At 37.8% G+C, this 22,446-nt stretch overlaps 3 protein-coding genes across 5 annotated transcripts; all 3 read right to left on the bottom strand.

Moving 5' to 3' along the window:
- Positions 1 to 1,008: 1,008 nt before the first annotated feature.
- Positions 1,009 to 3,322, bottom strand: LOC125219775. The gene is made up of 3 exons (XM_048121834.1): positions 2,476 to 3,322; positions 1,423 to 1,788; positions 1,009 to 1,316 (listed from the first exon to the last, which is right to left on the bottom strand). The coding sequence occupies exons 1-3, from the start codon at positions 3,122 to 3,124 to the stop codon at positions 1,069 to 1,071; spliced, it is 1,263 nt and encodes a 420-aa protein (XP_047977791.1). The 5' UTR covers positions 3,125 to 3,322; the 3' UTR covers positions 1,009 to 1,068.
- Positions 3,323 to 5,241: 1,919 nt separating this feature from the next.
- On the bottom strand, positions 5,242 to 12,432 carry LOC125223445 (synaptonemal complex protein 1-like). 2 transcript variants are annotated; one of them, XM_048126596.1, is made up of 20 exons: positions 12,377 to 12,432; positions 12,018 to 12,236; positions 11,870 to 11,919; positions 11,348 to 11,555; positions 11,140 to 11,265; positions 10,916 to 11,014; positions 9,449 to 10,125; positions 9,122 to 9,370; positions 8,910 to 9,038; positions 8,741 to 8,809; positions 8,548 to 8,658; positions 7,933 to 8,040; positions 7,740 to 7,850; positions 7,590 to 7,676; positions 6,835 to 6,921; positions 6,647 to 6,721; positions 6,362 to 6,448; positions 6,202 to 6,267; positions 5,769 to 5,872; positions 5,242 to 5,609 (listed from the first exon to the last, which is right to left on the bottom strand). In XM_048126596.1, the coding sequence occupies exons 2-19, from the start codon at positions 12,184 to 12,186 to the stop codon at positions 5,771 to 5,773; spliced, it is 2,610 nt and encodes an 869-aa protein (XP_047982553.1). In that variant the 5' UTR covers positions 12,187 to 12,236; positions 12,377 to 12,432; the 3' UTR covers positions 5,242 to 5,609; positions 5,769 to 5,770. The 2 variants fall into 2 exon arrangements, with proteins under 2 accessions (XP_047982553.1, XP_047982554.1); XM_048126597.1 differs by lacking the exons at positions 11,870 to 11,919; positions 12,377 to 12,432 and having other exon boundaries at positions 5,246 to 5,594; positions 12,018 to 12,130.
- Positions 12,433 to 13,362: 930 nt separating this feature from the next.
- LOC125219031 (DEAD-box ATP-dependent RNA helicase 42-like) lies at positions 13,363 to 17,434 on the bottom strand. Of its 2 annotated transcripts, XM_048120874.1 has the most exons (3): positions 17,211 to 17,434; positions 16,743 to 16,962; positions 13,363 to 16,625 (listed from the first exon to the last, which is right to left on the bottom strand). In XM_048120874.1, exons 2-3 carry the CDS (start codon positions 16,924 to 16,926, stop codon positions 13,522 to 13,524), a joined length of 3,288 nt encoding a protein of 1,095 aa, XP_047976831.1. In that variant the 5' UTR covers positions 16,927 to 16,962; positions 17,211 to 17,434; the 3' UTR covers positions 13,363 to 13,521. The 2 variants fall into 2 exon arrangements, with proteins under 2 accessions (XP_047976831.1, XP_047976829.1); XM_048120872.1 differs by having other exon boundaries at positions 13,363 to 16,962.
- Positions 17,435 to 22,446: the final 5,012 nt, after the last annotated feature.

The following is a 22,446-nucleotide window of genomic DNA, read 5'->3' as shown; positions in this document are numbered from 1 at the left end:
GCAGTGGTACGTACCTCACTTTGCGCTTAATTAACATTTAATTAAACGGGTAAATTATTAAATAAATTACTACTAAAGATGATCAAATTTTGATTTGTTGCACATTTTTCAAAAATTAAATTATAATGCACGAAGTTGTAATTTTCATAAACCTATGAAAATGTCATGGGCCTTAAGGTGATACATGCATATTTATGTAGTGGGTGACGTGTTTAAAATTGATTATTACATTATTGTGTGTTATGATTCAGAATTTTAAAGTGTGAGACGAACCATAAGGTCGTCTTCAATGCTTTATTTGATAATTATTCATAATTAAAATACACTATTGTAAAATAGGCAACGTTCAAACAAGTTAATTTAATTTGAGCATCTACGCTTTTCCAGTTACAATAATTTTATGACAGTAACTTGTATTCTTCCAGCAAACTAGATAGGTTCAAAAATATAAAAATAACTGAATCAATCTTTGATGAAGATCATGATTTAAATATCTTCGTAGAATAAATAAAAGCTGATCGAGATAAGAAACGTTTAGTTAACATCTTTAACTGTGTATTAAAGAATTGTAAGTTGGATGATGATGGAATCTTAATATGTGAAGACAAATGTACCGTTGTATAAAGCAGACTTGCCCACCCCAAATAAAAACTTCACATTTTCATGTTGCTCTTTTTATTATCTTTAACTTTTTCAGTTCCCATCATCAATGTAACACTTCATATTTATTGGTTTCGCTTTTATTAAACTAACAAATTCTTTAATTCCCAGTGATTTATAAAAAAAAGCTTCCAACTGTTATACATATACTAATGTCTTTTATTAAATTCTCTCCGCGTTCATAACCCAAAAATTAAATCTATTTTAGCCATTAATAAGATGCAAATTAAAGTAATTTTTTGTTCTATATAGTTGGGATGAAAAAATGAGAATAAGAAATACAATAAACAAAATATGGAAAAACTTGGCACTAAGCCAACAATTCGAAATTACAAAACATTAAATATGTACAATAAAATCCAACAATAGATAGAAAATTGAGCTAAATGCTCTAAGATCCATCATATATTAAAAACCTCTATAGATTACAACAAAACATGGCAATATAGCCTTTGGATTAAAAACATACAACTCATCCAAATTCGAATAAACTCCAACGGCTCCGGCTACGGAATCATAGTCCTCCACATTCCCCTCCGGATTCTTCTTTATCCGGCCGGCAATCACTCGGCAAACCAACATAGCCCTCTTCCCCTCATCCGCAGCCACGCAACAGCTGTCATGCGCCTTTCCGCTAGTCGCAGTTGTTAATATACCTATCAAAAAAAAAAATTAAAAAAAAAACGACGGTAAAAAATTGTCGCTAATAATTACTAGTATAACATTTCGTCGCTATTTCGTCAGTAATAAATAAATAAATACCTTTTGAAGAGACTTGTGAGGTGACCTTAAAGCCATTTTTGATGATGCTGCAGACGGCGCAGGAGGGGATGGAGTTGCACAAATTGGATGAGCCGTTGAGGCCGAGAGAGCACATCAGAGCGGTGCAGTGGAAGCGGAGGAGCTCGTTGCCATCGGCTGCGCAGCGCGGGTGCTTCTTGGGGAGGCGGGCGGATTTGGCCTTGATGGTGTCTCTATACTCTTCAAATTTGGATATGGTCTTGGGGGTATTTTGGACTTTTAATATGCGATCAATCTTGCAAACTGGGATATTCTTCTTCAGCCAGCTTGATTGGAATATAATCTCCACTATGTTCTTGCTTGTGTCTTCAGCTCCCAGTTCACACACTGTTCAATTCATATTTTTAATTCCATGTCATAAATTTAAAAATTAGAATTTTCTATAATTTTGTGCCATTTCTTGATAAGCCCATCATCATACACGCACATATATAGCATCATTAATGAAATTTTGGGAAGAGTGAAACGGATGAGAAATTGTGGAATTATGACCCTATCTTCGAAGACTACTTAGGAGACAACAACCCAATCACAATTCTGTTTTATTTTTACAATAATATTATGTCAATTATATAAGCATAAAATATGTTAGAGTAGTAATATGGAGTAATAAAATAAGCATGGAAAAAAGGACCAATTTTGAATAAGCATTTGGGAAATTCCAATCTGTACTTATTAAACACATTGTGAAGAACTACTAGGCATTGAAATACTCACACCACATAAATTGAAGAAACTACTTTGACTCCAAAATTAAAATTTGAAAATCTTCACAAAATTTAAAACCAAACTCAACTCAAAAAATACAAGAGAATTAATGAGTCATTCTAAGCTAATTCCATAAAGCAAAATAAAATTAGATGCATGTAGATATCAATCATATCAATTATCATCCATTTTTGGACTATTACTCCTTTATAGTACATAAATTTTGGCTACTATTTTGTATTTTAGTAATTTACATGACTATAATTATTATAACTATAATAAAAATAAAAAAAAAGGTAAAATTACCAGCATGCCTAACAGCTTGATGCAACTCCAAATTCTCAGGTTTCATGAAAACCTGGCCACATTGTGGGCAAGAAGAGATGGTATTCCTCAAGGAAGGATCTCTTGTCATGCCGAGAACGGGATCGACCACCATCCGGCACTCGTAGCAGCCGGAGAGCTTCCTAAACGGCATGCTCCTGAAGGATCCGGAGACGGAGGGGGAGGCCGAGGGGGCTGTGAGGAAGGAAGAGGACGAGGATGAAGAGGAGTTAATGGTGGTAGTGGCTTTCATTGATCTGCTGGTGATTGAGGCATCACTGCTCTCTGAGGAGGAGAGATGGGCGGCGGCCCTCTTCTTGTTGGGAGATGAAGAGATGAGTATCTCTGGCTTCTGCATGCTGCAGAGGGAGCCTGAGCATTTCAGCTTCTTCTTGCATTGCTTCTTGTTTGTTTCGTCTGTTGTTGTTGTTGATGATGTTGTGTCTTGTTGTTTGGGGTGTTTCTTGGATTTGGGGGTGTCTTGAGGTTGTTGTTGGAGGTGTACCAGGTGCTGGTGGTGTTGTACCTGGAGGTACTTGCAGGTGAAGAGGCTTCGAACAGCTGCCCATGAATGGGGTTTTTCTTGGTGTTTTTTTGGTTTTGGGTTTCTGGGGTTTCTGCTTTTGGCCATTGTAGGAGGGGTTTTGGGAAGTTCTTGGTGTGGGGTTTTAATTTGTGTGTTTTTTATGTGTGAGAAGATTCAAGAAAGTGAGTACAAACATGCACTTTTACAGAGGGTGGAAGGGTAAATGAGGGAGATGAGGAGTTGGTGCTATCTTCTCTTCTCTCTGTGTTGTTTGTGTGTGTGTGTGTTTTTGCATAGTGCATTGGTTTTTTATGTGTACAATTCTGTACCAGGAATTGTTGGGAAATGTTTACTAAGTTAATTAATTTTAAAAGATCTTGTAGAGAATATATTAGAGCGTAGTTTGAATATGTGCTGACATCGAGAATATTTAAAATTTTAGAATCCGGTTAAAGATTATTAAGCTCAAGTGCTAACTTTGGAAATTTTGGAAAAGTGGAATAAAATGTCCAAAACTGCAAAGTTGAATTATTCATGTGGTTTTATTAAGGTTTACTAAATGATGTGTAAAAATATGATGTCATTCAATACATGTGGCGTGCATGGATGATACAATAACAGAAGCTTCAGCATCGTGTGATTGGTAAAAGAGGATATGCAATTAACTAAGCTGAAATATGACTTCTGAATTTCGGAAAATATGTATTCATCACCTTAAATTATTGTGTATTTGGCTCACCTCTTGGTTTGTTTAGTTTTAATTTTATTTTTTATTTTTTATGGAATGTTAACTTCCTAGTAACTAATACTCCTACTTGCTAAAATAGGTTTGCAACAATTCTTGGTGTGGTCTTTTGAAGGAGTAACTTTTATCCATGATTAATTTTTGTTCCTTCATATGTTTATGCATAAGTCCATGCCATTATTTATGTATATTCACTGAATAAATACTCTACCTTTATTTTCTGTAAAAGGAAAAAGAGAACTACAATAATATAAAGGATGGGGAAGGGGGACACTGAGGGAGACATCATATACTAACTGACAAAGAGAGCATGTGTAAATAATTAAATAGAGACTGTTGTGGAAGGAATCTCTGATTTCTTTAATCAATAGACTATCTTAAATTAACTGTCACAGCCAAAGACAAATTTATTTAATTATGAGCTTATTAATTGCAATGTCTTATGGCCTAATGTAGGACATCCGGATAACTAGGAAATACAACTTTTGGGGTAGTCTCTCATAATATTCATATCTCCATCTTTTTGTACCTCACATTTGTGAGTTCAAAAAGCTATGATAAACCTGCAAATATGTACTAATAGTTTTTTTACCAAACCACTCTTAGATACTTTTGTGATTACATATAAATGAGCTAATATTCTTAGCAATTGAAAATTAAGTTCATTTTGAACTCAAAAGGTTCATTTTAAACATAAGGTTAATTTGGGTTTATTTAATCTGAATGACGAGTGAAACTGCACAGTTAATCCATGTGACCGATGTCAAATTCGATAGCATTTAATTACATGTACTCCAAAGTCGTACTTACTGTGCTTCTAATTAATATCTCATATTTTAAGATTGTCTTCTAACTTTCGAAAAATTATATAATGTCATAATTTGGTTGAATAGTTAAAAAAGGTAGTGGGACACAAGCTTAATTAGAATATCTAGAACTAAGAGCATTGCTAAGAACAAGAAAAGCACTAATTACATCATAATTAATGGAACTTTGAATTAAAAAGCTGGTTTGATTCCTTATGCCTCAAAATCATATTAAAGCCCATATGTTATGGAATAAAATCTTGTACTTTTATTATCAAAATTTAATTAGATGTTGATTCCAGTTTGTTAGATACAAAGAACTCAGAACAATTAACAGAATATGGGGAGTGGATTCGGAACTTAATTATTAGAGGAATAAAAGTCACTTCAATTTAAAGATAGTCACGTATTTTGATACTTACTTTATGTTTTTCCCATTTATATAAGCTTTTTTAATGGTTTCCATTGTTTATGATGTGTAAATCTACCATATATATGTTTCATATAAGTCCATTAAAAATTGGATATTGCCAAATATTTACTAAAGCAAGCACTAGGATCTAAAAAGGATTTGGAGAGTGAAAAAGGCTCTGAATCTGCAAGCTTGATATTGATTGAGACAAATAGCTGAAATAATCTCTAAAACGTAGTCACGGTCTACTTTCATGAATCATGAATATATATCTACCCAAAAGGTCCATATTACTAAAGCATGCACAAAAGACAGAGGAGGCGACGAACAGAATGCACAATTGATTTCAACATAAAAGGTTTTATGTTAGTCGTGCAACTACAGTTATATAAACACACCACGCGTGCAACAAACAGACGACTGAAATGCTGGCACGAATGAGGTCAAGAAGAATTTATGGCACTTAATGAGACAGAATCATACAGTAAAATTTTATGTACATGATTAATGTTTGGGATAGTGAGTCTGTTTGAGTTTTAGTTTCATGCATGACTGTGTGCAGTGCAGCTGATATTCGTGTTCATTTGCAGTAGAAATTACTTCCAGATCAGGCTGTGAGAAGAGAAACTGCATTAGAGAAGCCGAACAGGAATTTTTTTTCATAGTTGTTTAAGATTTTCAAGAATAGTTACAGTGCAAGAAAGGTGATAAATGCCAAGTGCTATAGTCCAGCAATAGTTACGTAAACATGTATTTCAAGAAAATTGAACGGAGAAAATGGAATACCTTTAATCAAATGCGTAGGGGTCGTCTACGTAAGGATTCAAAGATCCTTCAGTGAACAAATCGCCTATGTTGGAAGGTTTTGGAGGGATTCCTTCTTTGCCTCTCTAGATCATATTAAAAACTAGTATTAACAACATGCCAACATAATTCCAGACATGATCTTTTTTTGTGTGTTTTAGGGAAGACTTCGTGAGTATAAGTTGAAAAATGCAGGCAAATATGGTTTTCATATTGCTTGATCATAGATGTACACAGTAGATAAATATCAGGTGGATCAACAACTGCCAATTCGTATCTATTTCCCACACCACATTTTTTGTTATCCATGAACTTGGTTGAAATCAAGAACAATAACTAACAGAATTTAAAAGGATACAATATGCGAAGGGAAAATGCAAACAGGTTTACGAACAACTGGTTAGTAGACACTTGCCTGGATAACATTTTTGGGAGTCTTTGCCGTTGGTGTGTCTTTCTTCCTTTGCTTCCTTGTATCCTGCTGTACAGCAAAGTGAAGACTTCAGTCATAACTGTCTTCTTATCTAAAGCAACATCAGAACTGATTAACATTGAATGATTGAATAATTACTGACCCCAAACATGACTGTACTTTTAGTCTTTCTTCGCTTTGTAATTGTTCTACCATTTGATGTTTCGATTTCATATTCATGGTGAGTCACCTGCTAATTGCGAGGTGCAAGCATTACAGATATGTTAGCATAATAAGTTCCATCAAAAGTAAGTGTTTTCTTTTATCTTGTTATTCCTGAAGATATAGTGATTGAAAAACTCATGTGCACAGAAAAAGATAAGAGCAAATGTCAATAGTTCACCCATTTATCAGCAAATCTAAAAGTAACTTGTAGTAAAATCCTCACCTTCTTACTATGTTTAGGCAGATTATTCACATTCTCGGCCTTTTTCAACATGTTTGAAACGGGAGTTTGGATTGCCTGTGAGGTGAAGTGAAACAAAAAATAAATTTCAAATGAACGTGAATACTCCACAAGTACTTTCATATCAGTGAAACAAGACAAATCAAATGTTAATTTGTATTAGGAGACACCTTTTCATCAACTTCTGCTCTATCAAGAGACTGCTGAATTCTTTTGTTGCTTTCTTTGTTTCTCATCTTAGAAGTTATGGAGTAGTTCTGCATAATATTCACTTCATCAAATAATCTCGTTTATATGCAAGTATAAGCTCATAACAAAGGGGCAGAAACAATCGCAGGTAGAATTTCGTAGCAACTTACACAAGATATTCTGACAATAACTATTAAGTGATAGTTAGACACAGTATCAGTTATTTATATCATTCAGATAGTGGAAACTTTATGCAACAAATATGAACTAATAAGAACCATTATATACCAAAAACAGGACAGAGAAGAAAGAAATAAAAGTAAACTCAGATAATGTCATTATACAAAATTACTTTTCTGTATCTTATACTATACACAATTTTCAACTTCAAACTTGCATTGATTGATCAAAATTGTGATTTTACAGATTCGGAATGAGAAACTGTCGTCCAAGAATATCCAATTGGGATGCCCTGGATCTGACATGTTACTTGTTGTGGTAATCACAATCTGTTATTCTCAAAATTAGCAGACATAATCGACCAATTGACCGTATAGAAAAGATAGCACATACTATATTTGTGGGAAATTTGCTCCTGCCTGACCTAAGCCCAATGTTCAATGGAATTACTAAATCATAAGGTTGTCTGATTTCTACCATCAAGCATTCATGCTATGTAAAAGGGAGCTCTTTCTATTACTGTAGGGGTGGAGGGGAGTAATGTTATTAGGCAGACCTTTTTAGAAGTCACTTCTTGGTCCTCTTGTGGATTGTCACCCATTACTTTCCACTGCAACTGCAATAAAGTTCTCTGCCTCTCTTCCTAAATTTATAAAGGACATCATTAGTGTTGTAGTAAAAGTACAGATGGAATCAAAGAATTCACCTTCTCCTTTTGAATATCCAACTCCTCCTCCAGTCTTTTGCACTCATCTTCATGCTCGCATCTCAAAGCTCTTAACTGAGCCTCATGCTCAGACCTAAGCATTTTTGTTTTCTGCTAGGAATAGTTATTAAGATAAATGATACCAACTGCTCAAAGTAGCAGTATAAAGCAAGATATTTAATGGATGATATACCTCTCTTAATTCAGCTTCGGCATGAAGTTCAGTGCGCCTTAGTTCTTCAGTATGCTTAGATGTGAGGATCGTTTCTCGTTTAGCATGTTCCTTGTGAATGTTGCTGACCTGTAGCGAAAATTCAACAGATGTCTCAGCACAAGACACATATTTGTGCTCTGTGCATTATAGCAGAAACAAAACCAAAATATGGTGTATGAAAGCATGGAATAAAATGTTCATAATGCAGGTTTTGCCATAAACTGAATAAAATTTCTTATGTCACAGATTGCTCTTAATTTACAAAGCACCCATGATCAAGCATGCTATTTGCTTAAAGTCTAGTGTAGGAAAAAAGGGTGCTTAAAATAACTAAAGGTTAGTGAAAGAGTTAACAAAGAAGAGAATTATATATTTAAATATACTTTACAAACCTACAGCGATTAAACAACACAGCCTCAAAGAAGAGCAATATAGAGAAATGGTGGGTATAATGAATTTAACTTTGTAAAATGTATAACCATAGAAGTAATTTTCGGCTATGTTACAGAATGTGGTGAAATAGAGGACTAATGGTATTAGAATCATTGGTTCACAAACTTGAAAACCTTTAATTAAATAGGACTGAGTGCTTACTGCTGCAGCATGTTCTTCCTGCACCTGCAGCAAACGTTGCCGAGATTCTTCTTTGATTTCCTCAACTTTTTGCTCACATCTTTTTTCCACATCTTGGATTATTTTATCTGCCTGAAAATTGATAGAAATTTTTTTTTATAAAAAACTGAATCACAGATGCTAAACCGCATAACAGAAAAGTAACCAAGTGAACCTTTTCTTTCTCAAGATTAACAGTCTCCTGCTTCTCCACCTCATACTTCATCCGTATATCATTAATAGCCTGATCAGATTCCAACGTATAGTCATTTTCATGTATCTATAAACCAACAAGGATATGCATAACCTTTAGAAGTTAAATAGTGAAGGAAAAGAGTGATGACCTGATCATTTCTTTGAGAGATTTCTTTCAAATGTTTTGATAGTTCTAAATGTTTGCTTTCTAACATATGATTATATTCCTTTTTGGCCTCCTGAAGCTTACTTTCTGTGTCAGCCAGGGAAGCCATAACCTTAAAACAGAAGACCAGTAGTTATGGATCATCGAAGAGACAGCTGTACAAAATTTTTATCAGATAAACTAATTGAAGAATACCTCTGCTTTCTGGTTACCAATCTGTTCCTCTCTTTTCTTGAGTTCCAAAAGAAGCTGCTCCTTTTCCTGTACCGTGTTCTCAAGCTCTTTCACTCTTTCCTCAAGTAAATGTGTATTTTCTTCTTGCTTCTCAACCTCCTTCTGCAAAACATCACTTTCTTCTTGCTTCTTCAGGATTTCTGTGTTTAGTCCATCTATAAGACCTTTGCTGCTTAATTCTAACTCGGAAAGTTTCATTGATAAATCTTGCTGCATGGCAAGAAAAAAATTTAACCTATGCCACATTCAGTTACACAAAAGACCAAAATTCAGTAGATGAGCTTATACCACTTTTTCTTCTGATATTCTAGAGTTCTCTGAAGAAACCCTAAGGTTATCCTCCAATTTAAGTATCGAAGCATGCATCTCACTCTGCTTCGAAACAAGAGTTTCTGCTTCAGACTCCAATTTCCGAATTTTCTCTTCTGCTAAGCGGCATTCTTCAGCGTGCTGTACCATTGAAAATTCCTGCTCTTTCTGAAGCTCAAGAATTTTATTTTTCAGTTCATGATTATCTAATTGCAAAGCATTTTTCTCAGATACAGCACTAGCACACTGGTCATTTATCTGATCAAACTTTCTTTGAGCACACTTAGAGACAAGGTCTTTCTCCAGCTGAGCCAACTTCAAGCATGAATCAGATAAAGCATTTAACTGAATGAAATTTTCTGAAAATTCCAGGCTTTTCCTCTCCAGTTCTTTGAACTTCTCAACTAGCATAGTCACATATTCTTCTAGATTCTTGACCTCCAGGAGTGCAAGTTGCAATCTGTCAGAAAAATCATCTCTGCTAGATAACAGGTCCTTGTTTTCTCTCTCCAATTTTTCCTTGGAGAAACTCAGTTCAAGCACGTCATCTTCTTTTACTCTCAGTTCAAGTTGCAATTTTTCCATGTTGGTAGTCAGATTTTCTAAAGCAGTTCTGTGTGCTGCTCCATCTTTCTCCAACTTTTTCAGCACACTGTCTGTATCACACAAAAAAAAATAAGTGAAAACTCTACCAATTGGAATATGAAAAGATTTATTTGAACAACCTACAAGAAAAAGAACAAGGAAAAACCAGTTCATGTACATAAATGCAAAAAGGAAAGGGTAAAAGGTTCAGATATGAGAAAATATGCAGAATGCATCAGTATCTTCGAAAACATGAGCTGATAACAATCTTTCATCACATGTATCCTTGTAACATGGAAAACAGTGCAGTAATATTTTGAGTTCAGGTGATAGTTTAACTTTCTGGATTTGAAATTTTAAGCCACTTTGCATAATTCACTTAGGATTGTGCAAAATACTAAAACAGCAATGATTAAACTCACTCATGTGTTTGGGAGTTTTAACCAGATTATCTAGCTCAAAACCAAAAATTAAAGTTTCAATCATGTCAACAAGTTGATCTCCAAAGGTAAGGCCTATCAACCAAGCATAACCTTCTTTTAAACTGTTGAGATGCAACTAGAGTTTTATGAGGATTTTCAATCTGATAAATTTGCAAGACTGAAAGTGTCCAACAGAATAACAGGAAATAATGTTACTGAAAGTAATTATTATTTTATGGATAATGTAAAGTGGCCACATAAAAAATTAAAGCTATACTACCTTCACGAAGAATTTATTAATACTTATCCTCCTGACAGTTCAAGCATTTGAAGCAGTATATTGTAGCATAGTCTCCTTGAATACAATAGTAACAAGCATTCGAGTTTTGCAAGATATACTATCAAATGATTTTTAAAGGTTCAGACAAATTAGCATTACCTTTCTCTTCTATCAGACAAGCAACTCTGTTCTGTACATTTCCTAAGGCTGTCTCTAGGTTTCCCTTTTCAAAGCCAAGTTCCAGTAGTTCCTTCTCGCCTTGATATATAACATAAGAAGAAATTAAATAATCTATTACAAAAGACACAACAAAGGCAATAACTGAATTACTAAACTAAATAAACATAGCTCTAGTCTGAAACAGCACATATTATGTTACTCACGATCTCTAATTGTCTGTTCAGAAGAGTCCAACTTTGAGCACATAGACTTCATATTCTCATGCAAATCACTGAGAGTAACTGAAGTCGTTGACAGTTTATCTTCAAAGTATGCCTTATCTTTCTCAGCTGTGGAATTCTACTGTCAATAGAACAGCAGAACGTATATATATCATGAACATGAGATATTCCTTTTATGAAGAACATGTACCTTGCTGAACTTGACCATTCAGCTGCTGCAAGGTTTCGACGAGCTGATCACACAGTATCTTTGTTGATGAGAACTTTGATTCAAGTCCATTCCATAGCTTCTCATCTTCTTTCTGCATAACTTTAAGCTTCGCATTTTCATTGTATGCGATTTGCAATTTCTCTTCCAGTACATATATTTGCTCCGTCAGTTTCTTGAGCTTAGAATTCTGCAGTTTAGGATATCAAAAGTTACTTCAAAAATTCCTGCAGTCCATTAACTTGGATCTCAGTTTTTGGTTTGAATACTACAGAAGAGACTCTCTGCATACGAGAATATTATAGGATGATTAAATCTAGAAAAAATCCGTATTAAGTATATGCTCATCCAAATCTAATACTGATATATGCACATCAAGTATATACATGAACATTCAATATTGATATACTATATCATTAAAATAAAATAAAATTGAAAAATTGTAGGAATTTGTAGTGCGTAGAGAAGTTAACAACAGACTTATATACTTTCTTCTCATATTACCGCCAATTCAAGGTCAGTTCTCGCAGAAGCCTGCTCTCTGACCAATTTTTCTGGTGAAAGACGAGAAATCAGACAATTTTTCAAAATCCTCATAAAATCGGTAAAATCTGCCGAGCAATGAAGAAATGCAACGAAAGGCCAGTACAACCTGCTGTGAGCTTCAGATTGGCAAAACTGCCCGAAGAAACCGACTCTGGAGTTCCAAGCGAAGCATTTGGCATAATCTTCTTGTTCGCAGCTCTGGAACTAGATCCAGACAAAGATTTAAACTGATCCAGGCTTCTAATGCCTGACAAACCTAGAAGTCTACTACTCATTGCGAAGTTACCAACGAAATCCGCAGCACAACGCCAAAGCGATCTCAAACCTTCAAATTCCACAATTCTAACATTTCAGTCGGAAGTAATTTATTGAATAAAGTAACATAAACGTGAGGAAATACGATAGAGAAACTTCGTTTGAAATGGTAAAAAAAAATCGAACCTATTAGAGAATCAGGTTTTTTACCTCTGCTGTGAACAAAAACCCTAAGAATCCAAACCGAAGAGCGTCCTCGCCGAGAGGATTTTTTGCAGGAGCAGAGATGAGAAACGACTATGCGAATGAATTTGGCGCCAAGCAATTGCTATTTATAGTCATCCCGCACCTATGCTGTGGCATTCTTCTTATGTCGTCGTAAAATAATTTTTTTATTTTCTATTTCTCAAAACTAAAACTTATTTCCATAGATCATCCATTATCCGTAATAAAAGAACTAAAATAATTGGATTAATTCATTAGAATTTATAAATTTTCAATTAACATTACTATATCTCCACCTAAATTTAATTATTCAAAATTAGAATTCGTTAATTACAATAGATTTGTTTTTGGGAGTGAAAATGCCTTGTAGTTAATCGAAAATCTGTACAAAAAAATTTAAATAAGTAAATGAATTTAAATTTAAAGGTTGCGTAGAAACTAAAGTCTTTTTACACAAGGTACACTTGGTAGATTTTACGAAGACTTCCGTGCTCACGGTATGATGTGCACACCATTAAGTAAAGAGATTAATACTAATGATGGTAATTAAGTTTTAATTGTAGTAATTTAGTACTTAATAATTAAGATGAATAGTTGGCGGTAAATTGTGGCGTTTATTAAATGACAGTGCATGGGAGAGTAGCTCTGGATGATGCGGGTGCCATCAATTACCATTAGTTAGAGATATTAGTATATTAATAGGGATGATAGGTTTTAATTAGACTATTAATTTTAGTATCGATAAATTGTAGTAGCTCTTTGTTTTTTGAACTCTTTCTTCTATCATCTATTGAACTCTTTTCCTTTCTTTTGTAACATTAAAATACATTTCAAAATTATGTATAAATGGGAAAATGGATTATACATTGAGAGGCCTTTAAATTTCGCTTTCGCATACTGGGATTATAGCATAAAAACCATGAATCAACAGCCAAAAGGGGTATGTAACTATACAACAACACACAGCAGTGTAAACCAATAACGTAACAAAATCTTACAGAATATGTTCCATCTAATCCAGATTGTTAATATAGGGATGCAAAATATAAAATATTTTGAGCATATACTGTAATCAAGATTTCAGTAAACAGTAAGTAGGAAAATGAAGGCAAATCTCTCAAAGGTAGAGCCTAGACAACAGAGTATCGGCCAGGTTGCGCTGAGCCTGGAAGCGATGAAGCTTGGTTTGTGATCTCCTCCAAGACCCTCTTGAGATCTGCCTTTGCCCTTTTGACAGATTGCTCCGTCGGGCCCTCAATAAACAAGTACAGTTTCCTCTCTCCCGGCCCTGCAATCTTCCCCGGCGGGTAGTACTGGCCTCGAGTCGTGATGGCTGCTCCCGTCCATTCCGATATCGGACCCAGGGTTTCCTTGTGTGTCACCTTCCAACGGGCGTTCTGAGGGAAGTCATTTATCTCCAGCTCTGCTTCATAGTGTTCAGGCATCGCGTCTGCCTGAATCTTTGCCAAGTTATGCTGCAGATTCATTAGCGCTGCCAGAGCTGCTGCTTTGGCAGCTGCATCGTTACCACCCGTCTGCAGCCCACCTCCAGGGATTACAGCAGCTGCCGCAACGCCACCATTTTGAATGAGCTGCCCAGACGCCATGGGCGCTGTTACTGAAGCAGCAGCACTTGCTTTGGTAGCAGAAGCCAAAGCTTGAGCAAGTGCAGCTTGGTGAGATATGTCACCACCTGCTTTTCTAATCCCTTCGTCTTCATCGTCCGAATCTGATTTATCCTCCTCAAAACCATACTCCTTCGCCTGAGCTTTCTTTGCGGCTCGTCTGGCTTCATCCTCCTCTTCGTTAAATTTGAAACCAGTACCACCGTAGCCAGTCCCATGGGCTTGCTCAAGCCCTTGATTCACCTTGGCCATGAAGCCATCAGCTAAGGCCTTGAGGTCTTCGGGGACACTCTGTTCGGATAATTCTAAGGCTTTCACTAGATCAGGTCCGTATCTCGCATCTTCCTCTGAGATAAATGTGATAGCACACCCCTTTTTACCAGCTCGGCCAGTTCTACCAACACGATGGACATAGTCTTCGTAATGGTTAGGGACATCAAAATTAACGACTAGTTCAAGATCTTTGACATCTAAACCTCTAGCAGCAATACTTGTGGCAATCAATATATTGCAAACATTACTCTTAAAATCAGCTAATGTGGATTCACGATCTGTTTGATCCTTTCCCCCATGAAGTGACACACACGGATATCCAGATTTAAGTAAATCCTTAAACAGTGCATCACACTTCTCTTGTGTATGGACAAAAATTAGTATCTTCCCCTTCTCATACCATTCTCCAAGTAGTTCCAAGAGTCTAAGGAACCTATCACTCTCAGGCCTAACCTCAACTAGTTGGGTAATGTCCTTGTTCACAACACTCCTACCACCTACCTGAAGTTCAACAGGTTTATTCAATACTTTACGAGCCAAAATCTCAACTTGGCGTGGGAAAGTAGCAGAAAATAGCACAGTTTGCCGATCAGGTCTTGTATTTTGGACTATTCTTGTTATTTGAGGCTCAAAACCCATATCAAACATCCGATCAGCCTCGTCCATGACCAAGTAAGTGACACGACGCAGATTAGTAATTTTACCACCACTAGTACATAATATATCAATCATTCTACCTGGGGTGCAAACAACAATCTCAGCCCCTCGCTTCAGTTCACTAATCTGCTGAGCAACCCCAGAACCTCCATATACAGGCACACAGCTGAGGCCGAAAGCCTTTGTGAATTTCTTTATATCACTATGGATTTGCTGGACAAGCTCCCTTGTCGGAGCCATAATAAGCCCGATAGGCCCATCACCTGACATTAGAGGAGGCTGATCCTTAATGTGCCGCAGCATGGGCAGGACAAAGGCTAAGGTTTTCCCGGAACCAGTTTTTGCAATACCTATGCAGTCCCGACCACTCATAATTACGGGCAAGGCTTGCGCTTGAATTGGCATTGGCTTCTCATAATTGAGCTTCTTAATAGTATCCAAAATTTTAGTAGCCAATCCTGTATGGTGCCAGGCTTTGACTGGTTTAGGCACGTCCTTTCCATGTATCTTCAATTCAAGTTGTTTCCTATGTGCAGCCACTTCTTCAGAAGTCATCTTTGAAATTTCTTTCACTTCAATGTAGAAATTCTTACGGAAGGGGGGATAATCAATCTTTGAATGGTCAACTATTGAAAGCTTCTCCACTTTGGTTTTCTTCACCCGTTTCATGAACTCTTCATCATCTTCCTCCTCTGAAGGATCTTCCTCATTTTCAACTTCTCCATAGTCTGAATCAGAGTTATCTCCAGGAATAATTCTGCCCATATATCTGTTCTTCCCCTTTTTAGTGTTCTCGGAGTTCATTTTACCATTTTTTTCAACTAATTCGGGACCAGAGTCATTTGAAGCAGACGGCACAATATTGTTTAGTTTCTCAACTTCAGGCAAAACCATAGAATTCATAAACGCATCTAAGGGGTCAATTTCTTCATCATCAACAGCATTGTCTCCAACACTTTGCATGGATGGAGCTGTCTCATTCGCAGAGTCTACAGACATGTCCTCCGCAACAGGCTTCATAGTTGCATCCTCGTCCTCGTCAACATCCATTGTTTCTCTTTCCTGCGGACCAGCTTCTTCATCATCAGATTCCCCTTCCAGTGTCCAAGTCTTTCCCGATTCAGGTTCATGAGTAACAGGCACCCCATGTTTTTCTATCTCGGATTCCTCCTTCTTCCTTCTCAGCTCTTGCCACTCCTGAACTCTTCTTCTCCTTTTTTCCATCTCATCATCCAATCTCTGTTGCTCTTCAGCTAAATCTTGTTCCCAACTCTTTTCCTTCTTATCTTCTGAATCTACATTTCCCTTCTTCCGTGAACTATTGTCTTCGCTGTCATCCCTATGCCGGTTGGCCTTACTAGTTTGTTCTGAATCCCTAGTTTGATGATCCTCCTCTTTCTTGCGCCTTTTCCTCTCATGGTCCTTAACATCATCATCACTACTGTGTGACCTATCCCTGTCTCGGCGTTTTTCCTTTTCATGTTTCCTCTCCCTCTCTTTTCTTTCTCTCTCTCTGTCCCTGGTCTTTTCCCTTCTCTCCCTCTCCCTCTCTTTCTCCCTCTCTTTCTCCCTCTCTTTCTCCCTCTCTCTGCCTTTAGCCTTATCCCTGGGCCTCTCATCATCATGGCTCCTTCCTCTCTCCTGTTCTTGTTCCTTGTCATGGCGCTTAGACTTGTGTTTTTCTTTGTCCCTGTACTTGTCATCAACACTCTTCTCTCTCTCGTGGCGATTATCACGATCTCTGTTCCTCTCCCTGTTCTTGTGCCTCTCCCCATTCCGCTCCTTTTCACGTTTATTTTCTTTGTCCCTGTACTTGTCATCAACACTCTTCTCTCTCTCGTGGCGACTGTCACGGTCCCTGTCCTTGTGCCTCTCCCCATTCCTCTCTTTTTCACGCTTACGATCCTCTCTATGGTGATTTGCTTTCACTTCGTCTGTTTCAGAGCCATCCCTTCTAGACTTGCTTTTCGGTTCTTCCATGGAAATTGGTGGGAATAGCTTGAATACGATGAACCTCTGAGAAATTGAGGGAATATCTATATCTTAAAAGTCCTCAATCGATAATATACATATATACAAAGCCAAGTGCAGACATGTTTTTGGTCAAAATTCACAATTTCATAAATTTAATCATTCCAAATTTTAGATCCATAAATTCCAGTTTAGAAAAATTGAGCAAGCTTAGGCATATCTCATTACAAAATCCGAGAGAGATTGCACTTAGAATAATAAGAAGAAGAAGCATCGGTGAGAAAGAAGTTAACCTGGTGAACAAATAGAATTAGGGCTTCTTGATGTCGTTGAGCCGAGGCTGAGAAGAAGGCGCAAAGAGCACGAGTCCACGAAGGAAGCGGCGGGGAGCTGAAGTGCTAGTCTGTCGACCGAGAATAATGAAGAAAATGGGCTGAGGCGGCGGTAGTGGTGGTGGATTGGTGGGTTTAGCCGGAAAATTGAGGAGAAATTTAGAGAGAGGGAAACGCGAGGGATGCGATTATTTACTGTATTTATTTAGTTTTAGGTCCTGTAATTTTCTTTATTTAGTGGGCCAATTTTAATTTAACAGTAGCATTGTTGGGCCTTTCGAAGATGGATTATTGTCAAATCAATTCTCATTTTTCTTTCCTCTTTCTTCTTCTTTTTAACTTGTGAATTAGTGTTTAGATTTCATTTTCTTCCTACCATTGGTTCTAAATGTTGTTTCTTTCCTCTTTCTTGTTTCCGTCACATATGTTTATGATGTCTACGAATTCCTCAAACCGAGGAAATGAGCGTAGGTGGTCAAGATTCAAATAAGTACTTCCTCCGTCCCAAGATAAGTGACCTACTTCTTTTGGGCACGGAATTTAAGGAATGGTATTTAAATAAGTTATAGTGGAGAGAGTAAAGTATGAGAGAGAGAAAAGTAGAGGAGAGAAGAGAGAATAAAGTAGGTGGAGAATAAAGTAAGAGATATGACTTTTTGCTAAAAATGGAAATAGGTCACTTATAGTGGGACACCCTAAAAAGGAATACAAGTCACTTATCTTGGGACGAAGGGAGTATGAAAATTGTTGGTATCGCCAAAGAGCTTGTCTAAAATAGTACTCCCTCCGTTCCCTCATAGTTGAGGTGGAACTTTTCGGCACGGAGTTTAAGAAATGAATGTTGAGTGTGTTAAATAAATAGATAAAAAAGTAAGAAAGAGAAAAAGGTAGAGAGAATAAAGTAAAAAGTGAATAAAGTAGAGAGAATAAAGTAAGAGAGAGTAAAGTAAGAGATTGGAAAAAATTACTATAAATGGAAATGACTCAACTATGAGGGAACTTCCCGAAATAGAAAAATGACTCAACTATGAAGGAACGGAGGGAGTAGCTGATTCAAAACGACAATCGAATGAAATGATCTACTCTGTGTGCGAGAAGAAAAAAAAGGTTGGTGGGTGTAATTTTTCTCGGTGGAATGTTTGAGAAAATGATACGGTCCCGCAACCACATGATGGGGTGCCGCAACAGCATCAGGCCTAGACGACCGAGGTGGAGGAAGAGACGAGAGGAGGACGAGATAAGAGCCGAGAGTTGCAGAACCAAACTTCTATCGCAACTTCGAAGCCGAAGAGGAACGTACGTCCACCGGAGAAGCTCGGCGACTTCGTCGCCAAATAGGATTAGTTATAGAGATTAGTTTACGTTTTTTTCCTTTTATTATTTTATTTCCTTTTTGAATATTAGTATTTTATTAGTTATTTTTGAGTGAGTGTCGAGCATAATTATAAGCTCCGTTTCGGATTTTCTTTATTGATTCTTTCCCGAGATGAATAGGATTAGGTCGAATCAACCCTGGGGTGCTTAGATTATAAATAGGGCTTTTGTTCGTAGACTCATTATTAATGAAATAATATTTTGCCCAACTTATCGTTGTCAAACTTTACAAACCCTAGTTCTCAAGCTACCTGACGGGGCGAACCCGCGCACAACCTGATTTCTATTCGTCCGCCGACCCTTATGAGGGCGCCGGAATTGCTTTGGTCGTCGAGCATCATCGACGACCACCGTTAAGGAGAAAACCCTTAACAACTGGCTCTTTCAGAAAACCCTTAACAACTTGAGTTGATACGAGCATATTTCATATTTTGTTTAGATATTTTAGGGATTCATCTATATTTTCCATATCTTTTTTTTCATGTTCATTAAGTTAGTTATTAGCATTATAAATAGAAGTCATTGTAATCATTTGAAATCAATCAAGAATATCAATATTATTTTATCATTCATTGGCTTCTCCAAAGTGAGAAAACTGTCTTGCTTGACGGGCGAGTCGGGCACTCGCCCGCGACAAATATTTATCGATCGCCGATCTACGGAGCCGACCAACCCGATAGGAGGTTTATCCTATCAAATTGGTGCTTTCATTGAGAGCTACCCTCCAAAACACCGATCGAATCATAGCTATGTCGTTGTCCGACGGGAATCCACCGCGCACAGCAACTAGCCACACCGATCGAATCATAGCTACGTCGTTGCCCAACGGGAATCCACCCGCGCACAACAACTAGTTAAGCCTTCCCACCATCTCGAACCAAAGCTGCGCCGTTGCCCGACGGAAGATGTTCCGCGCACAACACCAGATTTGGTTGCCGAGTCCCGCCTGTCTGCCGAGCTCTAGCCGCCGGACAACCCTACTTCCGCAGCCCGACATCGCACCACCAACAGCCCGACATCGCACCACCAATAGCCCGCCAAAGCTGATGATTTCGACTCTCTTCCTTGTGTCGAAGTTCCCACATTGAGGACAAGGTGAATCTCAACCGTGGGGAGTTGATACGAGCATATTTCATATTTTGTTTAGATAATTTAAGGATTCACTTATATTTTTCATATCTTTGTTTTCTTGTTCATTAAGTTAGTTATTATCATTATAAATAGGAGTCATTGTAATCATTTGAAATCAATCAAAAATATCAATATTATTTTATCGTTCATTGGTTTCTCCAAAGTGAGAAAACCGTCTTACTTGACGGGCGAATCGGACACTCGCCCGCGACAGATATTTATCGATCGCCGATCAACCCGATAGGAGGTTTATCCTATCAGAAAATGCCCAAAGTACGAAGTAGTGAAAATAGAAGTTTAAAAAAATGGAACATTGTCGTGAAGGTAGATGGAAACATAGGTAGGTTGTTTTTGTTGTTTTGTGGTGCTTTTTATTTATGTATTTTTGGCCTTATTGATTAGTTTGATAAATTAATTATCTTCAATTATGGTATTTTAGTTTCAGATGTACAATATTGAAGCATTTGTTTTCGTATGTATATTATATCTGTTTTGTTCTAATGTAATTGTTTTCAAGCTGTTTCGTTTCTTCTAAGGTATCCAGCCCTAAACCCTAAGAGCATCCGCAACGCTGTCTCTTATCCGTCTCTTAACCGTCTCATCTCTTCACTATTCATGGGCCCCACTGTACTTTTCAAACTTGCGACCAAACATCGACAAGCTTGAAATCTTTGCCGACGTCGCTTTGAAGACCCGCAACGCCGCTCGATCGTCGGCTCCACCGGCTCCGCCTCGATAATTCGCCTTTCTCCCGTATATTGCGCAAATTTTTTGACATCTCTGTCAGATCGGTCCCAATGACTACGGAGCATCTTCACGCTGCGGCAACGGCTCTTCTTCGGCCTTCGTGCGTTGTAAACTTCGGTGACTTTTAGCCAAAAACACTGCGGGTTTGTTGATTCCGACAAGATCGATCGAGACGCGATCCAAGGCGCAGCAGCCAACGTCTCGCCTTGGCGATGGATGATCGGTCGTCTCCCACAACCTCGCCTCCGCTTCCTCCGATTGACGCCGAGCTCGAGGTCGATCCCCGCGGAGCGGAGTCGGAGCCTCCACCTATGGGCTACGGGCAACCGTGTTCAGCGCTGAAAAATTCTCCGAATTTGGGATAATCCCGGCGATTGCCCGTACCTCTGGGGGAGGGACGATAGTATGCATCCACATCAAAATGTGGTGTTTGGTACGCCGGCGGGGTGGTCGAGCCTTGGGTGCCCGGCGACGAACCGGGAGTACCCAAACATTTGTATATGCTCGCCCAATCTTCGAACGAGTTCAAGTCGAACCCGCCGGGGCCGCCACTGCCGGAGGCCGCGCGCCATCGTGGAGCCGCCGCCTGGAGTTTCCATCGATATTTTTTCAATTGAGAGAAGGTTTGGTGTGTAAAATGGAAGAGGAATGAGAGTAGTGTTATGTGTGTAAAATGGTGAATGGAGTATGGAGTATATTTATATAGAATAATAAAAGAAAAAAAAATTAAAAATTCGACCATTTGAATTTTATTTTTTTAATTAAATTAAATTCGAATTTTCAATCTTATAAAAAATATTAGTCATAATTCCGACGCCCCACTCGCGGGCCGGCGGAAATGGGCGTCACGCCATGCTCCAGCGCGCGCCACGTGGGCGCGCGCGTCGTCTCGCCAGCTCGAGGCCGGCCTCGCCGAGACGCATCGCGCCACGAGATGTCTCATCTCGTCTCGTCGAGACGAGCTTCGCAACGCTGTCTTGATGCTGGCTCGTCTCGTCGAGACGAGACCGAACCCGCATCGAGTCAGCGTTGAGGATGCTCTAATAACATCCTAATTCAAATGACAAATATCGTTTAAGGTATCAAAACGTCACAAAATTGTAATATAAACATCTGTAAACTGTAATGTTTAAACAGCAATGTGAAAATATCGTTTTGCATACTTAAATTAAAGTTAAATCACATTCTAAGGTATTGGAAAATTTAATATCTAAAAAATGGCGGCTGTAATCGGAAAGTAATAGGACAAAAATGCTCCTTATGAACTTGGGGCATTTTGGATCAAAAATATATTGAAAAAGTATTAAAGAATCTTAAATACTCCCTCCGTTTCCTATTAGGAGTCACTCTTTAACCGGACACAGATTTTAAGAAATGTAAAGAAAAGTTGATTGAAAAAGTTAGGAATGTGAGACCCATTTTTTTATATTGATTTTATAATAAAAAGGGACGAATGAAAAGTTGGCGTAATAACTAACTCCTCTAACCCACAAATGCATCGTCTTCTACAACCAAATTGCGTAAAACTTCTTAAGGAATGCAACATAAACAAAATTAAAACAGGGAAATGACTTGAAATCAAATTAATGTATGATAAACGGAACTAAACAGACCGCATACTCTAGACGAAGTAAAATAAAAACAAGAAGAAAAAAACCGAATCTATCAAAACTATCTTTCCATACGTCGAATCCAACCTCGGACGCTAAATCCACTCGACCAAGCGTCCACATGAACTCCAAACAACAACCCTCCATCACGTCGATTTAAGCCGAACTCCGAATTCTCAAACAACCACGATCTATCACCAATTCCACATCAAACACCTCAACATCAAAATAAACAGAACGACATAACATTTGAAGAAATAAACTAATACAGAGATCTATGCAAATTGACTTGAAATTTAACCCAAAAGGGGTCAACAAAAGGAAACTGACCAAAA

Source organism: Salvia hispanica, chromosome 4, assembly GCF_023119035.1.
Source record: "Salvia hispanica cultivar TCC Black 2014 chromosome 4, UniMelb_Shisp_WGS_1.0, whole genome shotgun sequence".
Taxonomy (NCBI): Eukaryota; Viridiplantae; Streptophyta; class Magnoliopsida; order Lamiales; family Lamiaceae; genus Salvia; species Salvia hispanica.
Note: the sequence above shows the minus strand (reverse complement) of the source record. Positions and strands in the feature narration are given on the sequence as shown.

Bases quoted from the DNA above. Each gene is read 5' to 3' on its own strand.
- LOC125219775 (XM_048121834.1), bottom strand. From the start codon at position 3,124: ATGGCCAAAAGCAGAAACCCCAGAAACCCAAAACCAAAAAAACACCAA. The intron at 1,789-2,475 runs GTAATTTTACCT...TGAATTGAACAG, and splicing joins TCAAGCTGTTAGGCATGCTG to TGTGTGAACTGGGAGCTGAA. The intron at 1,317-1,422 runs GTATTTATTTAT...TTTTTTTGATAG, and splicing joins CTCACAAGTCTCTTCAAAAG to GTATATTAACAACTGCGACT.
- LOC125223445 (XM_048126596.1), bottom strand. From the start codon at position 12,186: ATGAGTAGTAGACTTCTAGGTTTGTCAGGCATTAGAAGCCTGGATCAG. The intron at 9,371-9,448 runs GTATAAGCTCAT...CTTGCCATGCAG, and splicing joins GAATATCAGAAGAAAAAGTG to CAAGATTTATCAATGAAACT. The intron at 8,659-8,740 runs GTTCACTTGGTT...ATCAATTTTCAG, and splicing joins TTAATCTTGAGAAAGAAAAG to GCAGATAAAATAATCCAAGA.
- LOC125219031 (XM_048120872.1), bottom strand. From the start codon at position 16,926: ATGGAAGAACCGAAAAGCAAGTCTAGAAGGGATGGCTCTGAAACAGAC.